The sequence below is a fragment of the Sitodiplosis mosellana genome, unplaced genomic scaffold, assembly GCF_009176505.1.
Source record: "Sitodiplosis mosellana isolate CC-2019 unplaced genomic scaffold, AAFC_SMos_1.0 Smas_scaffold_27, whole genome shotgun sequence".
In the NCBI taxonomy this organism is placed as follows: Eukaryota; Metazoa; Arthropoda; class Insecta; order Diptera; family Cecidomyiidae; genus Sitodiplosis; species Sitodiplosis mosellana.
In genome coordinates, this window is record NW_022595269.1 from 136,654 (window position 1) to 155,863 (window position 19,210).

General features: G+C 36.2%; 4 protein-coding genes and 1 pseudogene across 6 annotated transcripts; all 5 read left to right on the forward strand.

Moving 5' to 3' along the window:
• LOC129568869 (cytochrome P450 4C1-like) overlaps positions 1–2,210 on the forward strand; it is a 12,392-nt pseudogene extending 10,182 nt beyond the window's left edge.
• A 2,924-nt stretch (positions 2,211–5,134) lies between these two features.
• On the forward strand, positions 5,135–9,560 carry LOC129568928 (uncharacterized). 3 transcript variants are annotated; one of them, XR_008687993.1, is made up of 2 exons: positions 5,135–7,844; positions 7,912–9,560. XR_008687993.1 is itself a non-coding variant. In XM_055447269.1 (2 exons), exon 2 carries the CDS (start codon positions 7,946–7,948, stop codon positions 9,308–9,310), a length of 1,365 nt encoding a protein of 454 aa, XP_055303244.1. In that variant the 5' UTR covers positions 7,564–7,844; positions 7,912–7,945; the 3' UTR covers positions 9,311–9,560. The 3 variants fall into 3 exon arrangements, 1 of the variants encoding a protein (XP_055303244.1); XR_008687992.1 differs by having other exon boundaries at positions 7,937–9,560; XM_055447269.1 differs by having other exon boundaries at positions 7,564–7,844.
• A 420-nt stretch (positions 9,561–9,980) lies between these two features.
• Positions 9,981–14,027, forward strand: LOC129568935 (uncharacterized). Its single transcript, XM_055447275.1, has 4 exons — positions 9,981–10,082; positions 10,159–10,349; positions 10,433–10,726; positions 12,685–14,027. Exons 3-4 carry the CDS (start codon positions 10,442–10,444, stop codon positions 13,735–13,737), a joined length of 1,338 nt encoding a protein of 445 aa, XP_055303250.1. The 5' UTR covers positions 9,981–10,082; positions 10,159–10,349; positions 10,433–10,441; the 3' UTR covers positions 13,738–14,027.
• A 178-nt stretch (positions 14,028–14,205) lies between these two features.
• Positions 14,206–16,017, forward strand: LOC129568938 (uncharacterized). Its single transcript, XM_055447279.1, has 2 exons — positions 14,206–14,437; positions 14,530–16,017. The coding sequence occupies exon 2, from the start codon at positions 14,854–14,856 to the stop codon at positions 15,907–15,909; it is 1,056 nt and encodes a 351-aa protein (XP_055303254.1). The 5' UTR covers positions 14,206–14,437; positions 14,530–14,853; the 3' UTR covers positions 15,910–16,017.
• A 612-nt stretch (positions 16,018–16,629) lies between these two features.
• Positions 16,630–19,083, forward strand: LOC129568927 (zinc finger protein ZFP2-like). Its single transcript, XM_055447268.1, has one exon. It carries the CDS (start codon positions 16,811–16,813, stop codon positions 18,770–18,772), a length of 1,962 nt encoding a protein of 653 aa, XP_055303243.1. The 5' UTR covers positions 16,630–16,810; the 3' UTR covers positions 18,773–19,083.
• The last annotated feature ends 127 nt before the right edge of the window (positions 19,084–19,210 follow it).

Genomic DNA, 19,210 nt, shown 5'->3' on the forward strand with positions numbered 1-19,210 from the left:
TAGATTTTTCATTTTTGGTATCCAACTCCTGACAATAAAAACGAAAGAAATTATTTGACATGCACTTCAGAAATGTTGCGTTTCGATAAATTTTGACATTTTATCTTTCATTCGGTTAAATTCAACTTTTATTCGATTTATTTGAAATTTTCTTTCAAACACCAAATTTTTACGGAAAAACTCTTCAAAATAAACTTTCAAACTTTTTTTTTTCAACATTTCTGTTCAAATTTATAATTTTGCAGCGTCCATCATTTGGAAACCGATTCGCAAATTGATAAATCCATCATTCAGCCTGAAGATTCTGCGATCATTCTTGCCCGTTTTCAATGCAAAAATCAAAATTCTAATTGAAAATCTTAACAATGAAGTGGGAAAACCACATTTTGACCTTTTTCCCTATCTGAGCGCTTGTACTTTGGACAAAGTGTCAGCCACAACAATGGGCTACGATGTCGATGTGCAACGTAATCAAAATCGTGAATTCCTGCAGAGTATTGAAGCGTGAGTTAAACATTTTAATTAGAGCTTACGCGATGCAATCTCCTTATTTTTGGTCATTTTTTCTAGATTTTTCGAAATCGTTGGTCAACGTTTCATAAAATTTTGGACACATTCCGATTACATCTATCGATGGACCGATTTGTACAAATCGCAAGTAAAACATTTAGGAAATTTGCGTAATTTGACAATGCATGTGAGTTACATTTGAATTGGTTAGAATCATTCTGACTGGTAAAAAATGGAATTATTCAGGAATCCGAATTGAATCTATTTGAGAAATTGAGTGAAGTTAACAAGCATAAAAATTATACGTTTTCAATCACATTTCAGATTTATCGCATCAAAAAAGAAGAGTTCATCACACAAAACAAACATAAAACGATCGAAGAGAATGATTCTGATGAAGTGTATGAAAAACCACAAATTTTGATAGATCGTCTGCTTCGTCTGGTGTATGAAGGTAAAATTGACGATCAAACGGCAATTGATGAAGTTGAAAGCATGTAAGAAGCATGAAGTTAAATCAAATAAAACCAAAGGAAATTAAAATACAATCTAATTCCATAGGTTGATAGGAGGTTCAGAGACATCATCCGGTACAGCTTCATACGTGATTCTTCTATTGGCCATGCATCCAGAGGTTCAAGAACGAGTTTATCAAGAGCTTCGCACCGTTTACAAGTCACAAGACGAAGAAACGACCCATGAACAACTTCAGCAATTAACCTATTTGGATCGTGTTATTAAAGAAGGAATGCGCCTATTTCCAGCTGGACCATTTACGGTGCGACGTGTTATGGCCGATTTGCAAATAAGTAACTGTACAATACCGAAGAATTGCTATGTGACACTGTCGATTTTTAATTTGCATCGCGTGAGTTCTTTGATGTTTTAAGATTTGTAAAAAAAAATTAGATAAAATTGTTGAAAGAAAATCACAAAAAAATGAATCAAATCAAATCAAAATGTTTCTTTGAAAAGAAAACAAGAATTGATACAGAAATGTTCTCTTGCAGCGAGTCGATATTTGGGGTGAATCAGCTGATCAGTTTGATCCGGATCATTTTCTACCCGAGAATATCAACAAACGACATCCATTCTCTTTTGTTCCGTTTTCAGCCGGTCCGCGCAATTGCATTGGTAATTTTGTTCATCAAAAAAACTATCATAAAATACCAAATGATCTGTTTCTGTAAATCATTATTCGTGCAAACTAAATTCGCACACAGAAAATGTGTCGAATCTCTTTTGCAAAATAATCTATCCTTAAAATTTTAATTGCGTATCCATGAATAAAGGTTATCAATACGGAATGATGTCGCTGAAATCGATGCTATCGTCAATATTACGTCATTATCGGTTCACAACCAATTTGAAGCTGTCAGAATTGGAGATGGAGTTTCATATTTCATTGAAATTAATCAATAAACATATGGTCGGTATAGAACGACGTGGTAAATGGTAGTGTATTGATCCGTTGGAAACTAAAAAAAGTCATATTTCTGCGTTCTTCTAACAACTGTTAGTGGATCAAAAAAAGTTGGATAGTTTTTAAATGGAAACAGTTGAACATTTAACTTAATGGACCCAAAATCATATCAATTTAAGCTTGATTGAGATAAAACGGGGCTCATCGCACGCTGCATTGAATCATAATTTCGATTACTGGATGCACGGTCCTGAAATAACATTTTAATGAAAAAGAAGAAAAAGAATAAGAAAATGAAATCGAAATAGGTATAAAATTAAGCAATAATTACGATTTTACCTAAAATATGTAGAAAAATTCCCAAAAATAGCTAATAAATTAGACAAATGTGAGATTTTCTCATGATTGATTTTTATTCAATTTCATTGTTTCGTTTTTTCTCAAATGTTCAAATCAATTTGTTTATATTCATATTCCGTTGGTTTTGAACTGTCTGAAATACATGTTTTTCGACACTTTGGCGTAATTCCAATTTCACACCGAAACATTTTCGATGATTTTGACATTTCTTGGCCACTATTCCAATCAAAGCGAAGTAGCTAGGCAAGGAAAGACACATCAATCGATCGAAAAAGAAAAAGAAGTCAGCTAAAAGCTGTAATTTCTACTAGAAAATACTTTTTAAAAACAATTGAATATTGAATTGGGGATTGTCGTTATTGAACGAGTGTATCACATTAATTTACTGCATTAAAACGTGTCAATGTGGTGTTGAGTTGGAAAATAAAATTCGAAGTGATCATCGAAACGGTAGAAGTATATGGTGAAACTATCAAAAGGCTCTGTGAATTTCAAAAGGTTCATATCGTACTGCGTCAGACACAGCGGTGTAGAAAACACAAATGGGTCACTAGAGAAACAAAATAGCAGTGTTGTGTTTATTTTTAGAAACCCGGCAAACACACTTAAATCGACTTGTCACCTATTCTCGTTTGAGTGGAACGAAGAAAAACAGTTCAATCGCTTCAACAAAAACAAAAAAATGAAAAAATAAACAGAAAGAAAATCTCATCATAAATTGCATTGTTGTACCCAGTTGTGCCCCAAAATTGGTTGTCATAACGAAATATTTCTGTATTTTTGTTTCTAATTTGTTCGAAAAATGAGCTTTGAAAGTGTAATACCTTATATGATCCCAGACGATCGTGCGGAGATTTTCAAGTTAAAATTCGATCATTTTGAGTTGATCTTTGATTTGTTAAAACTAACCGAATTGGCTGCACTTGGGCAAACATGCAAGCGAATGCAACACATCGTCGAGTACTATTTTATGACGAATTTTGATGCAATGAAATTGGAATATGCAAGCGATGGTATCAACATGCCATTTCGCATGTGGTGTGTAAATCGATTTCGTGAGGATTTTGAACGTAAAATCGTTGGATTGAATTCATATGTGAAAAAACTGGTATTCCATCGCTTGGCCGATATTCCATCGGAAGGTTGGAGTGAACAGTGGATAGCAGAACATTCAACAATCATACCTCATATGGAAGCTGATCAATTTAAATCGCTCACGGAAATCTCGTTGATCGGAGTAAAATTTACTGAAGCTGGAATATCATGCATAAAAGAGATTTTCGGCCAAGTGGAAACGGTGAAATTGAAGTTTCCTCAATTTGTCGACGATAAAATGGATTTTTATTCCTGTTTTTTAGAATTTTGCACTAACATAAAGAAGTTGTGCATTCAAGGATCGAGTAATGCACCCATTGTTGGCACTGACAATAGTTGGCTTCGGCGAAAGTATCCAACACTCGAACACTTTGAGCTGATAACAAATGATAGCGGACCAATCGACGAATTGAAGACATTTTTCGAACAAAACACCAACATCAAAAGTTTTGGCACTAGCGCAGACATGATTCTGGCCAATAGAAATGCATTTAAATACTGTAAACTGAAATTGGACGTATTAAGTATTCGATTCAATCATACGGAAACATTTCATCTATTTCGGGATCTTTGGACTGAGCTGTATGAAAATTTTCCTTTCAAACAGTTGCATGTGTACTATTTCGATCAATATGAGTCGTTTAATCAAGACGCTGCCAATCAGTTAAGCACACTCAATGGTTTCACCAAATTGTTCATTACAGGCATGGAAATTGGGACGGATCTATCTCATTTGATCCATCTCAAGCAGCTCTACATCAAGAAACCATTTCGCATCACAAATATGAAAATGCTGGTCATGAAAATGGTCAATTTAGAATCGATTCATTTCTCATATCCAAAATTTGAAGACATTGTCCCGTTCATTCGTTATTCATCGAAATTGAACAAAATTGTAGTGTTCGATTATTTTAGTAGGAATGAAGATATTCTCGCACTTGATGAACTAAATACAGAACGATCAAAGTTGATCAACGCAAAAAAAGTCACCATTTATGTTGAAGAACCTTTTTATTTAGCATTAAAATGGTCAAAATATGAAACTAACTGGAGTTTCATTGAGATAAAACGAGTTTCATCGTATGATGCATTAAATCACAATTTTGATTACAATGAATATGGAGATATGGCATTTTGAAAATAGAAAAAATGTCAAATTTGGAAGATAAAATAAAGAAGGAGATGAATTTTGCACTATGAGTGCGTTGAACTAACTTTTCGGGCGACTGAGTCAGCGTTAATTTGACGAAGATCGTTGTGTTTCAACTGAAGAAAAACTATGAACATATTCTCAACCTTGTACAATTGAACAAGGAACGTTTGAAATTGAGCAACGCATGAAAAGTCACCATTTACGCTGAGGAAAATATTTATCTGGACGTGAAATGGGCCAAAAAACAATCCAATTTCAGTTTGATTGATATAAAATGATTTGCATCATGCAATGCTCTGAATAATTAGTTCGGTTCTAATAAAAAAGAAATTGTTTCTTCTAAAAATATTATATTTTGTCCAAAATAAATCCTTTTTTTTACCCACATAACAAAAACGTATATTGCATTTTAAATTTCCTTGTATCAAATAATTCGTTTGTCATTTTGATTTTTCAAATAGTTCTCGTCCATCAGTTTGAAACATTGAAACTATTGAAACATTCGGAATTGAAGTTATTTTCGAAACAACGAATATTGGAATGTGACATTTCAAATTCCAGTTCCGACCTGAGCAAAGGTTTGCTTTGACATTTCTCGGCCACAGTCAAAAGAATAAACAAGCGGAATAAAAATTTATCATAAATAGCAAGCTGAGCAGAATAAAAGCAAAAAGTAAGAAATTCATCGAAACCAGTATCAAAACTCGGTTCAAAAGCTGTGATTCCTAAAAATGTGTTTCACAATCGACCAAATTGAGCGGGCGTGTGGATTATTGATGCTGACCGAGTTCAATACATTCGTTTACTGCTGCAAAAGTTGTCAGTGTGAATTTGAGTCTGGATCCAATTTAGAAGTGCACATTTTGTCGGAGCATCAAGACGATAAAGGAGCTATCTTTGTGAACGGTGACGTTTGGGCGGATAATTGTAGCATTGAGCCAACGCCGATCGACTATGTAGCAACAAATGCAAAACTTGGGCAATTTGGACTAGACGCTGAACAGTCAATTGAACGGAATGTGGTTGAATCGTATGTAGATTATGCCAAACCGCTTCCAATTTTGCTGGTGAATGAGAATTTCGACGATGACATCAATGGCATTGAGACAAATATAGCCAAAGACGAACCGACACTAGAGGAACCACCGCGAAAAACAGTGAATTCGGAAGAAAATGTTTGGCATGATTCATTGGGAATTGGAACCAAAGAAGCAAACGAATCAATTCATCACGAGCAATCACGAGTAGAAGTGGCTTCGGAATGGAAGAATGTTTCGGTGGAAAATGAATTAATCGAAATTGTTGGCCACGGTTTATTGCAAAGAGCAGACGAAGTATCAATTGTACGAAAACGACCAAGAGCTCATCCAGCCGGAACGAAAAATAAGCAAACCATCATCAATGAAGCGATCAAAGCAATGACTCCGAAATGGTCATTTGAAGGACCGCGTGGACCAATGAATTCCAACACGTTAGAAATTAGTAATGAAAGATTTTATTGTGATATGTGCCCTGACTTATCATTCAAACACAAATCGAGTATGTTGAAACACATGACTCGCCGTCATATACGTAAAGATATTGCAGAAAAGTTGAAGCAATGTGAAATCTGTCACAAATTTCCACGAATCAGCTATGAGCATCACATGAAAATGAAGCACTCGGAACTTCGATTCAAATGCGACTTTTGCGATGCAGTTTTTAGACACAACACATCTCGAGTCATTCATATGCGAAAACATACCGGCGAAAAGCCGTTTATCTGCTCCATCTGCGGCAAAGCATTCGCTTCAAATTCGAGACGTTTCTTCCATGAAAAATCCATGCATAGGACGACGAATAAGGAAACCAACATCAATGATGCGATCAAAGCAATAACTCCAAAAAGGCCAGTTGGACGTCCACGTGGACCCAACAAGTTAGAAAATAGTAGCGAGCGGTTTTATTGTGATATGTGCCCTGACTTATCATTCAAACAAAAACAGAGTTTATTGAGACACATGACTCGCCGTCATATCCGCAAAGATATTGCGGAAAAGATGAAGAAATGTGAAATCTGCAACAAATATCCGCGAATTAGCTATGAGCATCACAAGAAAATGAAGCACTCGGAACTTCGATTCAAATGCGATATTTGCAATGCTGAGTTCAAGCACAAAATGACACAAAAAATTCATATGCGAAAACATTCTGGAGAGAAGCCGTTTATGTGCAGTCACTGCGGGAAAGGTTTCTCTTCAAAGTCAAGTTGTTACTCGCACGAAACCGCCGTACACAGTATAGTGAAAAAACACAAATGCACCTACTGTGATCGATCCTTTCCATATCCGAATGTTCTTCAAAATCATATAAATGCAGCCCATACAAAGGAACGACCGTATGTGTGTGACATTTGTAACAAGGATTTTGTTTCAAGCGGTGCATTAGGCATCCATAAAGCATCGCATGAAGAACCAAAAAAGAAGTGTCGATATTGTGACAAGATGTTCACTGTGAACGCAAGTCGATGGCGACACGAAATGGTCTATCATAAGAAAGTCGTTATGGTCGATGGTAAAATAATGAATATGTACAAAAAAAGCCATCGAATGAAGATGGAAATGCTGACGAAGAAAGATTAGTGATAATTTAATTTAATTAATTTTAGGCATTGAAGTGATTTTCCTAGAGTTAATGAATTAATGGAGTTCGGAAAAATTTGGATCAAGTATTCAATTTAATCATTCATTTGGAAAAAAATTTAGAAAATACTTTGAAAAGGAAATGTGAAAAAATGCGCATTTTTTTACAAATAAATAATGAATTTAAATAAATTCCATTGCATTTAGTTTTGTCCATAAATCCCTAGTATCAATTTGTTTATATTCATCTTCCCCTGTTTTGACAGCTGAACAGTTGTATTCATATTCCCTTTGTCTCTTGGAATATCACTTTGTTCGATTTCGAATGCGTCGCTCCTTTCGTAATTCCAGTTTCCACCGAAACATTCAATGGTTTTGACATTTGATTGTCGCTACTAGTAGAATATCAACCGATTGACACGAGATAATACACATCGCACAGGAAAATAATTACAAAAACTTAAAAAAAACTAATAAAGAATATAAAAAGAGTAAAAAAAGTGTGCAAAATACATGAATTCTATCCAACACATGTGTTTAACAACCAAATGAATTTTGTGAGCGTGTAGTTATTGTTGCTGAACACATTTTTCTACTGCTGCTATACATTTGAGTCGGAGTCGTACACGATAGAGGAGCTGCCAGAAACCAATCCGTACTTTGTAGCATAGAAGGCTGAATAGTAAGTAGCAATCAGTCGCTTGACAAAAACTGTTGCGCCCTTCTTTTAGACATACGACAAATAACAGAATTGAAAATTGATTTTCATAACAGGTTGTCAAAATGAGCGTAGAAAGTGCATCAGCTGACGTCATCCCAAATGATCAACCACAAGCGGAGATTTTCAAGTTGAAAATCGATCATTTTGAAGAGCTATTCGACTGGTTGTATCTTAAAGATCTAGTGGCACTGAGTAAAACGTGCAAACGAATGCAACGCATCGTCGGCTACTACATTAAAACGACCTATGCTGCAATTAAATTCAACTGTACAAGTGATGGTATCGAAAGAGGATATCAAGGATTCAAATTGACTGGATTGAGTTCATTTCTGAAAAAACTTACGTTTCATAACCTCGAGTATGTTCCAATCATGGAAGCCGATCAATTCAAATCGCTCACCGAAATCCTGTTACCCACCGATGTACTCACTGATGCAGGAATATCACGTATAAAAGGGATTTTGGGTCAACTGGAAACGGTGAAATTGTGCTTTCCGCTTTCTCTGGATGACAACAAAGATATTTATGGTGATTTTCTGAAATACTGCACCAACGTAAAGGAGTTGTGCATTCAGGGATCGAGTAATAGTTGCCTTGTTGGCGCTGACAATAGTTGGCTTCTGCGAGAATATCCAACACTCGAACACTTTGAGTTGACAATGGATAAAGACGAAACTGGGCCCATCGACGAATTGAGTACATTCTTTGAACGAAACACCCACATCAAACGTTTTGCGACGAATGTAGAAATGATTTTGGCGAACAGCGACACATTTAAAACAATTCCAGCTAAATGGGATGTTTTAATCGTTCGATTCTGTAATACAAACACATTTAATCCATCCCGAGATCTTTTGAATGAACTCTACGAACGAGGCAGGTTCAACGAAGTACATGTGTATTTTCGTACGCTCTTCCCTTATACATATTTTGATCAAGCATCAGTGAATGAGTTGACTTCATTCAAAGGTCTTACAAAGTTATACGTTCAAGGCATTGAAAACGATACCGATTTATCTCGATTGATTACCCTGAAGCAGTTTTACATTCACAGAGCTTATAAAATTGCGAATACGAAAACGCTGGCCACGAAGCTTTTCAATCTTGAATTCATTCATTTTTGCTATGCGTCAGATGTCAGGGACATTGTGCCATTCATTTGCCACTCGCCCAAATTGACAAAGATTGTTGTGTTTCGCCTTGAGGAAGACCCGGATGAACTTATTCTCAACCTTGTACAACTGAACAAGGAACGATCGAAATTGCCAAACGCAAGAAAAGTTACCATTTATGTTGAGGAACATGTTTATTTGGCCGTGAAATGGACCATAAATCAAACGAGCTTGATTGAGATAAAACGCGGCTCATCATATGATACATTGAACCATAGTTTCGATTACATGGACAATCCCGACAATACATTTTGAAGGACAACTACTTTGATATCATTTCAGATGGAGTTACTATGAGTTGTTTATCAATATAAAATAAACATTCAGTTCCTTGCAAAGAGCACGCGAAGCACCAAAACTCTGCATAAGCGACCGCGGGGAAGATTAAGTATTCCATTTAAGAAGCAAAATATTTTAAACAGAAAAAACCAATAAAAATGTGCACTTCTATCTAGAATATAATGAATTTGAATAAATTCCAATGTATTTGCCCATAAATCACTAACATCAATTTGTTTATATTCATCTTCCCCTGTTTTGACAGTCGAACAGTTGTACTCTGAGAAAAGAAATTTCTTATTTCACAACATGAATTCAAAAAGTTTGCGGTGATTTCTGGTACCAAAAATATTTATAACTTTTTTTTTACTACAAAGTCAAAAAAAACATTGTGGTGCTCTAGCGGCAAAAATATATTTGATACCGAAAATCGCCACAATGTTTTCAAGTTCTTGTTGTGAAATAAGCGTCAAAACAAAAACGTTTAACATAACCCTAAATTTCTTTTCTCAGAGTATTCATATTCCCTTCGTCTCTTGGAACGTCATTTTGTTCAATTTCGAAAGCGTCGCGCCTTTCGTAATTCCAGTTCCCACCAAAACATTCCATGTTTTTGACATTTGATTTGTGTTTCTAGTAAAATATGCACCGATTGACACGAGATAATACACATCGCACCAGAAAATAGTTACAAAAACGAAAAAAAAGTAATAAAATATCTAAAGAAGTAATAGCGATTGCAAAATATGTGAGTTCTATTCGATACATATGTTGGATTGCACATAATCAACTAAATTTTGTGAGCGTTTGGATAATTGCTGCAGATCGAGCTCAACACATTTGTTTACTGCTGCAAAAGGTGTCACTGTGAATCGGAGTTGGATTGGCGTATCATTTGAGTCAGAGCCGTAGACGATAGAGGAGCTGAAAAAGAAGAAGAAGAAGAATAGGAGCGGTCGAAAAAGATTCCACGTGAATTTACTGAATACTATTAGTCATATTAGCGCAGAAAGCTGTAAGTATCAATCGGTCACTTGAAGAATATATATAAAAAAGAATACGACATATAAAAGAATTAAAAATTGATTTTTATAACAGGTTGCCAAAATGAGCGTTGGCAGTGCATCAGCTGACGTCATCCGAAATAATCAATCGCAAGCGGAAATTTTCAAATTGAAGATCGATCATTTTGAAGAGTTATTCGACTGGTTGTCGCTAAACAATCTAGTGGCACTAAGTAAAACGTGCAAACGAATGCAACGCATTGCCGGCTACTACATCAAGACAACTTATGCTGCAGTTAAATTCAATTGTTTTTTCACCAGCATTTATGTGAGAGATCTTAAAATGGATGAATTGAGTTCATACATGAAAAAACTTGCATACGATCAATGTTTAATCTAGGGGCATATGACTCTCGCGAATGCTGCGAATGCCACGTACTAAAATACGAATGGCTACGAATGCTGCGAATGCCAAGTATTGAAATACGAATGGCTGCGAGTGCTGCAAATGCCACGCACTAAATACGAATACCTTGCGAATACGTCGTATCAAATACGAATGGCTACGAATGCTTGTGATTGGTTTGCTTACAAATGTCAATTTATTTTTTTTTTCGGTTAAAAATGGTAATTAATTATGTTTGTTTTGTTTATGTGTGAAATTTTTTTAAATGATTAAGTTTTTTAGGCATCAAATAATGTTTTTCTGGAGTTGGAGAAGTTGTTGAAGGAGAAAATACCAAATGATATCGTAAAAATCTTGGATGCATGCGCTTTTGATTCCGAATTATCTTTTTGGACAATTACGCCTGACACAGTAAACGACATTGAACAATTTGTGAATGACGATCTTTCGGTTCTAGAAAATACTTCATATGAAGGTGTAAGCAAATTCAAACTTAAATATACCGATGGCTCGATATTACGCAGACGGTTCATGTATTCAACGGCTTCTTCATAGCGCTCTGATGAAAAACAATGAATAAATTTGCCATTTTAAAAAATGTTCTCAACATAATTCAACCAAAATTTGAATGGGTAAGGGCAAAAGTAAGACTTGAATTGGAAGCATTTCTATTTGAAACGAAAACGAAAAAAATCAAGATGTAACACCGCGTGTGTTTCAATTTAAAGTAATGTGTAGAGAAGAGAACCTTTGTGTGAATGCTTGTTTGTGTGCAATTTTAGTTGCGCTTTATTTTTTTTGATCGAAAGCAAAGCGAAATGCCACGCTGTTTGTACGATATAAATTACAAACATAAGATTTTCATCCAAGAGTGAGCGAGTCAGCATCATGTATCATTTGCTATCATTCACTAATGTCTGTACTCTCATATTCAAACGACATCAAGACGCGTTGTTTTCATTAAGAATTTATTTACTCACTCTGTTCTGCATTTGGAATACTTATTTAATACGTGATGGAGGAAAAAAATCAAATTGCAGAAGAAAGAAAAAGAGGTAGAAAAGGATATCGAATTAGGGACATTTTATTGATCATTGTTGTCTTAATTTTTAATTGCGCTTAATCATATTTTAGTGTTTTGAAGAAGTCACTTTGAACATTTGGCAATTTTAATGAAGGAAGTGTTTATTTCATTGCCTGCATGTAAAGAAAGTGGCTCAAAATTTCGCGCCCGATCGCGCTCTCCCACGACTTTGAATGCTTCTGCATCTTTGTCTTTGGATTGAAATTGAATGCGCTGTGAAATGAAATCGGATTCTTCATTCAAAGCATGTATACGAGCGTAAAGAAATCATTTGCCGGCGAATTGACGAAAAAAATTGGTGACTGTAACCGTGAATGTATCGATTCGCGCGACATAGTATTTTTGGTCGTGCTCTCGCACAGCTGATATGATGTGTAAACGACATACACACAACGCATTTACAATGGAATCATACAGAACCAGTTGCGACGGCGGTGATTGAAAAAAAAACAAATTTGCTCAATGTAAAACAACGCTTCGTCCGATGCATATTTATTATGAAACCAGCTTCGATTAATATTTTGTCTAATCCACGTGGTAATACTTGGCCTACTATTTTTCGCAGTTTTCCCGTAAAAGGATCTTTGTTCGACATGTTTCAGCGTTGAATTGACAGCTGACACTGGCATTCGTGTAGATTCATGCATTCGCAACGCTCCCATATAAAATGTATGTGAACATTCGCGCCGCATTCGCAGCGCATTCGCGTGATACTCGCATTCGAATGTTTACGAATGCCACTGCGAATGCTTCCATACATTTTATATGGGAGCGTTGCGAATGCTTGCTTTAAAATACGAATAAAGTCATTTTTTTCCGAAACGTAGAACGTTTTCGAATACTCATTAGCCCCTAGTGTTTAATTGAGCATGTTCGTCATATGAGAGCAGATCAGTTCAAATCGGTCACGGAAATCCGGTTAAGAAATGTTACTTTTAGCGATGTCGGAATATCACGCATAAAGGAGATTTTGGGTCAACTGGAAACGGTGAAATTGATAAATCCTCGTTTCACCTCTCCGAACCAAGAATTTTACGTTAGCTTCCTTCAATACTGCACAAATGTTAAGAAGCTATGTATTCAATCAATGAAAATACCAATCGTTGGCCGTGACAATGGATGGCTTTTGCGACAATACCCAACACTCGAACATTTTGAGCTGACATATTACGAATACGGAAACCGAACGGTCGACGAATTGGCGGAATTTTTCGAACAGAACACTAACATCAAAACATTTGCAACGAATACGGATATTATTCTAAAGCACAAAAACATCTTCAAAAATACTAAAGCTAAATGGGATGTGTTGAGTGTTCAATGGAATTCTATTTTTAAATTCGACTGGTCGCTGGACATTTTGAATGAGCTACACGAACGCGGTCTCTTCAGACAGTTGCACGTTTATTTCGATGAAAGTTATCTCGACCAAGGAACCGTCAATGGGTTGACTTCGTTCAATGGTCTCACGAAGTTGTTCATTGGCCCTATGAAAAATGGAATCGATCTATCTCCATTAATTGGCCTGAAGCAGCTCCACATTCTCATGACTGATAATATCACAAATAAGAGCATACTGGCCGAGACACTCGTCAATCTGGAATTTATTCAATTCGTGGATGCAAGGGTCGATGACATTCATCCGTTCATTCGTTTCTCGCCTAATTTGACCAAAATCAGTGTGTGTCATCTGAAGGAAAAAGACGGACACACTCTCAACATTGAACAATTGAACAAAGAACGATCGAAATTGAGCAACGCACGAAAAGTTACCATTTATGTTGAAGAACATGTTTATTTGGCGGTGAAATGGGCCAAAAATCAAACCAATCGAGGCTTCATTGAGATCAAACGAAGCGCATCATGTGATACATTGAATCATATGCAGGGTACAAATTTTCTATTATAGAAGAAACGAAAGTGCAGCAGCCAAGGGATATTGGAAAAAGCAAAAATTAATTTTAAGCATTGAAGTAATTTTCGTACTATACGATCTTATGTAAATAAGCTAATGAATTGACTGGAGTGGAAGAAAATTGGACAAAGTATTCAATTTAGTCATTCATTTAAAAAAAAAAAAAAGGGTGAAAAATGCTCCGAACAGAAAAAATCAATGAAAATCTGAAAAAAGTGCCCATTTCTCTCTCAAATTATAATGAAATTGAATAAATTCCAATGTAATTGCTCATAAATCACAAATATCAACTTGTTTATATTCATCTTCCCCTGTTTTGACAGTCGGACAGTTGTGTTCATATTCCCTTCGTCTCTTAGAATGTCTCTTTGTTCTATTTTAAATGCGTAGCTCCTTTCGTAATTCCAGTTTCCACCGAAACATTCAATGGTTTTGACATTTGATCGTCGCTACTATTAGAATATCAACCAATTGATACGAGATAATACAAAAGAAGTAATAGCGATTGCAAAATACGTGACTTTTATTCGATACTTGTGTTGGATTACACATAATCAATTAAATTTTGTGGGCGTTTGGATTATTGCTGCAGATCGAGCTCAACACCTTTCTTTATTGCTGCAAAAGCCATCAGTGTGAATCGGAGTTGGGTTGGAGTATCATTTGAGTTGTTATTAGCATAGAAAGCTGAATAGTGAGTAACAATCGGTCGCATGAAAAAAAACTGTTGCACTCTCTTTTAGAAATACAACAACTGATACAATCAATAATTGACTTTTAAAACAGGTTGTCGAATTGAGCCTGATAAGTGCATCAGCTAACGTCTACCCAAATGACCAATCGCAAGCGGGGATTTTCACGTTAAAATTCGATCATTTCGAAGAGTTATTCGACTGGTTGTCGCTGAAAGACTTGGTGGCGCTTAGCCAAACGTGCAAACGGATTCAACACATTGTCGGTTACTACATTAGGGCGACTTATGCTGAAATTAATTTCTATCGTAATTTTACCAGCATTCGTGTGGCAAATCGTAACATAAAATTGGATGAATTGAGTTCTTACTTGAAAAAACTTACATACGATCAATGTATAATTGAACGTGCTCATCATATGAAAGCAGATCAATTCAAATCGCTCACGGAAATCCGTCTAACAAATGTTACTTTTAGCGATGTCGGAATATCACGCATAAAGGAGATTTTGGGTCAAGTGGAAACGGTGAAATTGGTTAATCCTCGTTTCACCTCTCCGAACCAAGAATTTTACGTCAGCTTCCCTCAATACTGCACAAATGTTAAGAAGCTATGTATTCAATCAATGAAAATACCAATTGTTGGCCGTGACAATGGATGGCTTTTGCGACAATACCCAACACTCGAACATTTTGAGCTGAAAAATTACGAATACGGAAACCGAACGGTCGACGAATTGGCGGAATTTTTCGAACAGAACACCAACATCAAAACATTTGCAACGAATACGGATTTTATTCTAGCGCACATAAACATCTTAGAAGATACTAAAGCAAAATGGGATGTATTGAGTATTCGATCCGGATGTATTAAGTTCGAGCGTTTGCGAGACATTTTAAATGAGCTACATGAACGCGGTCTGTTCAAAGAGTTGCACATTTATTTCAATGGAACTTCCATTTTCAACCAAGCAATGGTCCATGAACTGATTTCATTCAACGGTCTAACAAAATTGTTCGTTGGCTCCATGCAAGACGGAACCGATCTATCTCCATTGATTGGCCTGAAGCAGATCTGCATTAGCATGGCTAGTGAGATTACAAATAAGAGGGCACTGGCTGAGGCACTCGTTAATCTGGAATTTATTCAATTCGCTATAGCAAGCGTCGATGACATTCAACCATTCGTCCGTTTTTCGCCCAAATTGACAAAAATCGATGTGTTTCATGTGAAGAAAAACGATGAACATATTTTCAACGTTGAACAACTGAACAAAGCACGTCCGAAATTGATCAACGCAAGAAAAGTCACCATTTATGTTGACGAACAGATTTATCTGGCGGTGAAATGGGCCAAAAATCGAACTAATCGGGGCTTGATTGAGATTAAACGAGGTGTCCGATGTGATGCATTGAATCATAATATCAAACATAGAGGTAAACTTAGTAATAATGGATTAAATTTTCTAATATAGAAGAAACATGGACACAGTAGTAAAGCGATGTTGAAAAGAAGCGAAATCTAATTTTTAGCATTAAATTATATTATTTTAAATACATACAGTGCCGTGCAAAAGTTTGAGTACGACTATAAAATCCATATTTTAATGTCTTTTTGTCCCATTCAACCCAAATAAGGGTTTTAATCTGATAGCCTATTGAAATTCAGACTGAATGAAACATTTTGAGGACAACATTTGGCCGGCCTTTGGCCATTTTTGGCCATTTATTAATGGCGGCCAAAAATGAGTTTTTTAACGGGCCAACGGATCAAAAAGTAATGTACATCACTGGAAAGGTCTTGAAAAATAGATTTCATTTTTGGCCTCAAACATCAAAATCGGCCGGCATTTGGCCAAGATATGGCCGTTGGAAAATGGTAAAATGAAACGGCCAATTTTTTCAAACTCATCAAAATGTTCACTTATTTTATCATACAAAATAAAGTCAATTATTCTTTCAATTACGTCATTCATGATTCAAATTTGTTAAATTTTATGTATGCATCGATCGGTGAATAATGAAAATAAATTTTTCCTACTGAATTAAAAATTGAAATTTCCCTGTATCAAATAGTTCGTTTGTTCTTTCGGTTTTTCAAATAATTCCCTTTCTTTAGCTTCCATTGAAATTATTGAAACTTTCGGAATTGAAGCTATTTTCGAAACAACGAATATTGGAATGTGACATTTGAAAGTCCAGCTTCGATCCGAGCAAATGTTTGCTTTGACATTTCTCAGTCACAGTCAGAAGAATAAGCAAGCGGAATAAAAATTTATCATAAATAGCAAGCTGAGCAGAATAAAAGCAAAAAGTAAGAAATTCATCAAAACCAGTATCAAAACTCGGTTCAAAAGCCGTGATTCCTAAGCGAAAATGTGTTTCACAATCGACCAAATTGAGCGAGCGTGTGGATTATTGGTGCTGACCGAGTTCAACACATTCGTTTACTGCTGCAAAAGTTGTCATTGTGAATTTGAGTCTGGATCTAATTTAGAAGTGCACATTTTGTCAGAGCATCAAGACGATAAAGGAGCTATCTTTGTGAACGGTGACGTTTGGACGGATAATTGTAGCATTGAGCCAACGCCGATCGACTGTGTAGCAACAAATGCAAAACTTGGGCAATTTGGACTAGACGCTGAACAGTCAATTGAACGAAATGTGGTTGAATTGTATGTAGATTATGCCAAACCGCTTCCAATTTTGCTGGTGAATGAGAATTTCGACGATGACATCAATGGCATTGAGACAAATATAGCCAAAGATGAACCGGCGCCAGAGGAATCACCGCTGGGAACAGTGAATTCGGAAGAAAATTTTTGGCATGATTCATTGGGAATTGGAAACAAAGAAGCAAACGTATCAATTCATCACGGGCAATCACGAGTAAAAGTGGCTTCGGAATGGAAGAATGTTTCGGTGGAAAATGAATTAATCGAAATTGTTGGCCACGGTTCATTGCAAAGAGCAGACGAAGTATCAATTGTACAAAAACGACCACGAGGTCGTCCACCGGGACTGAAAAGAAAGGAAATTGAAGAAAAACCATGCAAACCAAGAGGTCATCCAGCCGGAACGAAAAATAAGCAAACCATCATCAATGAAGCAACCAAAGCAATGACTCCGAAATGGTCATTTGGAGGACCACGTGGACCAATGAATTCCAACACGTTAGAAATTAGTAATGAAAGATTTTATTGTGATATGTGCCCTGACTTATCATTCAAACACAAATCGAGTATGTTGAAACACATGACTCGCCGTCATATACGTAAAGATATTGCAGAAAAGCTGAAGCAATGTGAAATCTGTCACAAATTTCCACGAATCAGCTATGAGCATCACATGAAAATGAAGCACTCGGAACTTCGATTCAAATGCGACATTTGCGATGCAGTTTTTAGACACAACACATCTCGAGTCATTCATATGCGAAAACACACCGGCGAAAAGCCGTTTATCTGCTCCATCTGCGGCAAAGCATTCGCTTCAAATTCGAGACGTTTCTTCCATGAAAAATCCATGCATAGGACGACGAATAAGGAAACCAACATCAATGAAGCGATCAAAGCAATGACTCCAAAAAGGCCAGTTGGACGCCCGCGTGGACCAATGAAACCCAACAAGTTAGAAAATAGTAACGAGCGGTTTTATTGTGATATGTGCCCTGACTTATCATTCAAACAGAAACAGGGTTTATTGAGACACATGACTCGCCGTCATATACGTAAAGATATTGCAGAGAAGATGAAGCAATGTGAAATCTGTCACAAATTTCCACGAATTAGCTATGAGCATCACATGAAAATAAAGCACTCGGAACTGCGATTCAAATGCGACATTTGCGATGCTGAGTTCAAGCACAAAATGACACAAAAAATTCATATGCGAAAACATTCTGGAGAGAAGCCGTTCATGTGCACAAGCTGCGGCAAGGCCTTCTATTCAAAGTCAAGTTGTTACGCACATGAAATTGTTGTACACAGTAAAGTCAAAAGGCATCAATGCACATACTGCGATCGATCGTATTCTCAACGGACGCTTCTTCAAAATCATATAAATGCAGCCCATACAAAGGAACGACCGTATGTGTGTGACATTTGTAACAAGGATTTTGCTTCACGCAAATCATTGAACATTCACAAAGCAACGCACGAAGAACCGAAACAAAAGTGCCGATACTGTGACAAAATGTTCATAGCGAAGGCAAGCCGATGGCGACACGAAATGGTCTATCATAGGAAAGTAGTTATGGTTGATGGTAAATTTATGAACATGTACAAGAAGAGTCATCGAATGAAGATGGAAATGCTTACGAAAAAAGATCAGGGATAAGAAGAGGAAATTAGATAAAGATGATATTGCTCATGAGCCGAGATGACAATGATGAATTCGGCAAAGAGATCATGGAAATTTCTTCATTTCGTTTATGAATTTATTGAGAAATTGAAAAAAAGTTCATCTTTAGTTTGGATTAGTGCTTAATACCTAACTAGGTACGATTTAGTTAAGAAGAAATTTTTATTCATTAGAAAAATGTGTAGAAAAAATAAAAATGTAAATACCAATGATAACGTGGAAAAATGCCTATTTCTTAATCAAATATTTCAATGAATAAAATTCAATAAATTTCAATAAAAATTAAACCAATTCCAATGTTTCATTTGTCTCCTCAAGTGCTCAAGGGCTCAAGTAATGTTGTTTATATTCATTTTCCCTCGTTTCGACAGTTGAACTCTTTGGAAAGCCGATTATTTCGATTTCGAATATTCC

Excerpts from the sequence above, each read along its gene's own strand:
- LOC129568927 (XM_055447268.1), top strand. The coding sequence starts at position 16,811 with ATGTGTTTCACAATCGACCAAATTGAGCGAGCGTGTGGATTATTGGTG.
- LOC129568928 (XM_055447269.1), top strand. The coding sequence starts at position 7,946 with ATGAGCGTAGAAAGTGCATCAGCTGACGTCATCCCAAATGATCAACCA.
- LOC129568935 (XM_055447275.1), top strand. The coding sequence starts at position 10,442 with ATGAGCGTTGGCAGTGCATCAGCTGACGTCATCCGAAATAATCAATCG. Across the intron at positions 10,727-12,684 it reads AAAAACTTGCATACGATCAA|TGTTTAATTGAGCATGTTCG; the intron begins TGTTTAATCTAG and ends ATTAGCCCCTAG.
- LOC129568938 (XM_055447279.1), top strand. The coding sequence starts at position 14,854 with ATGAAAGCAGATCAATTCAAATCGCTCACGGAAATCCGTCTAACAAAT.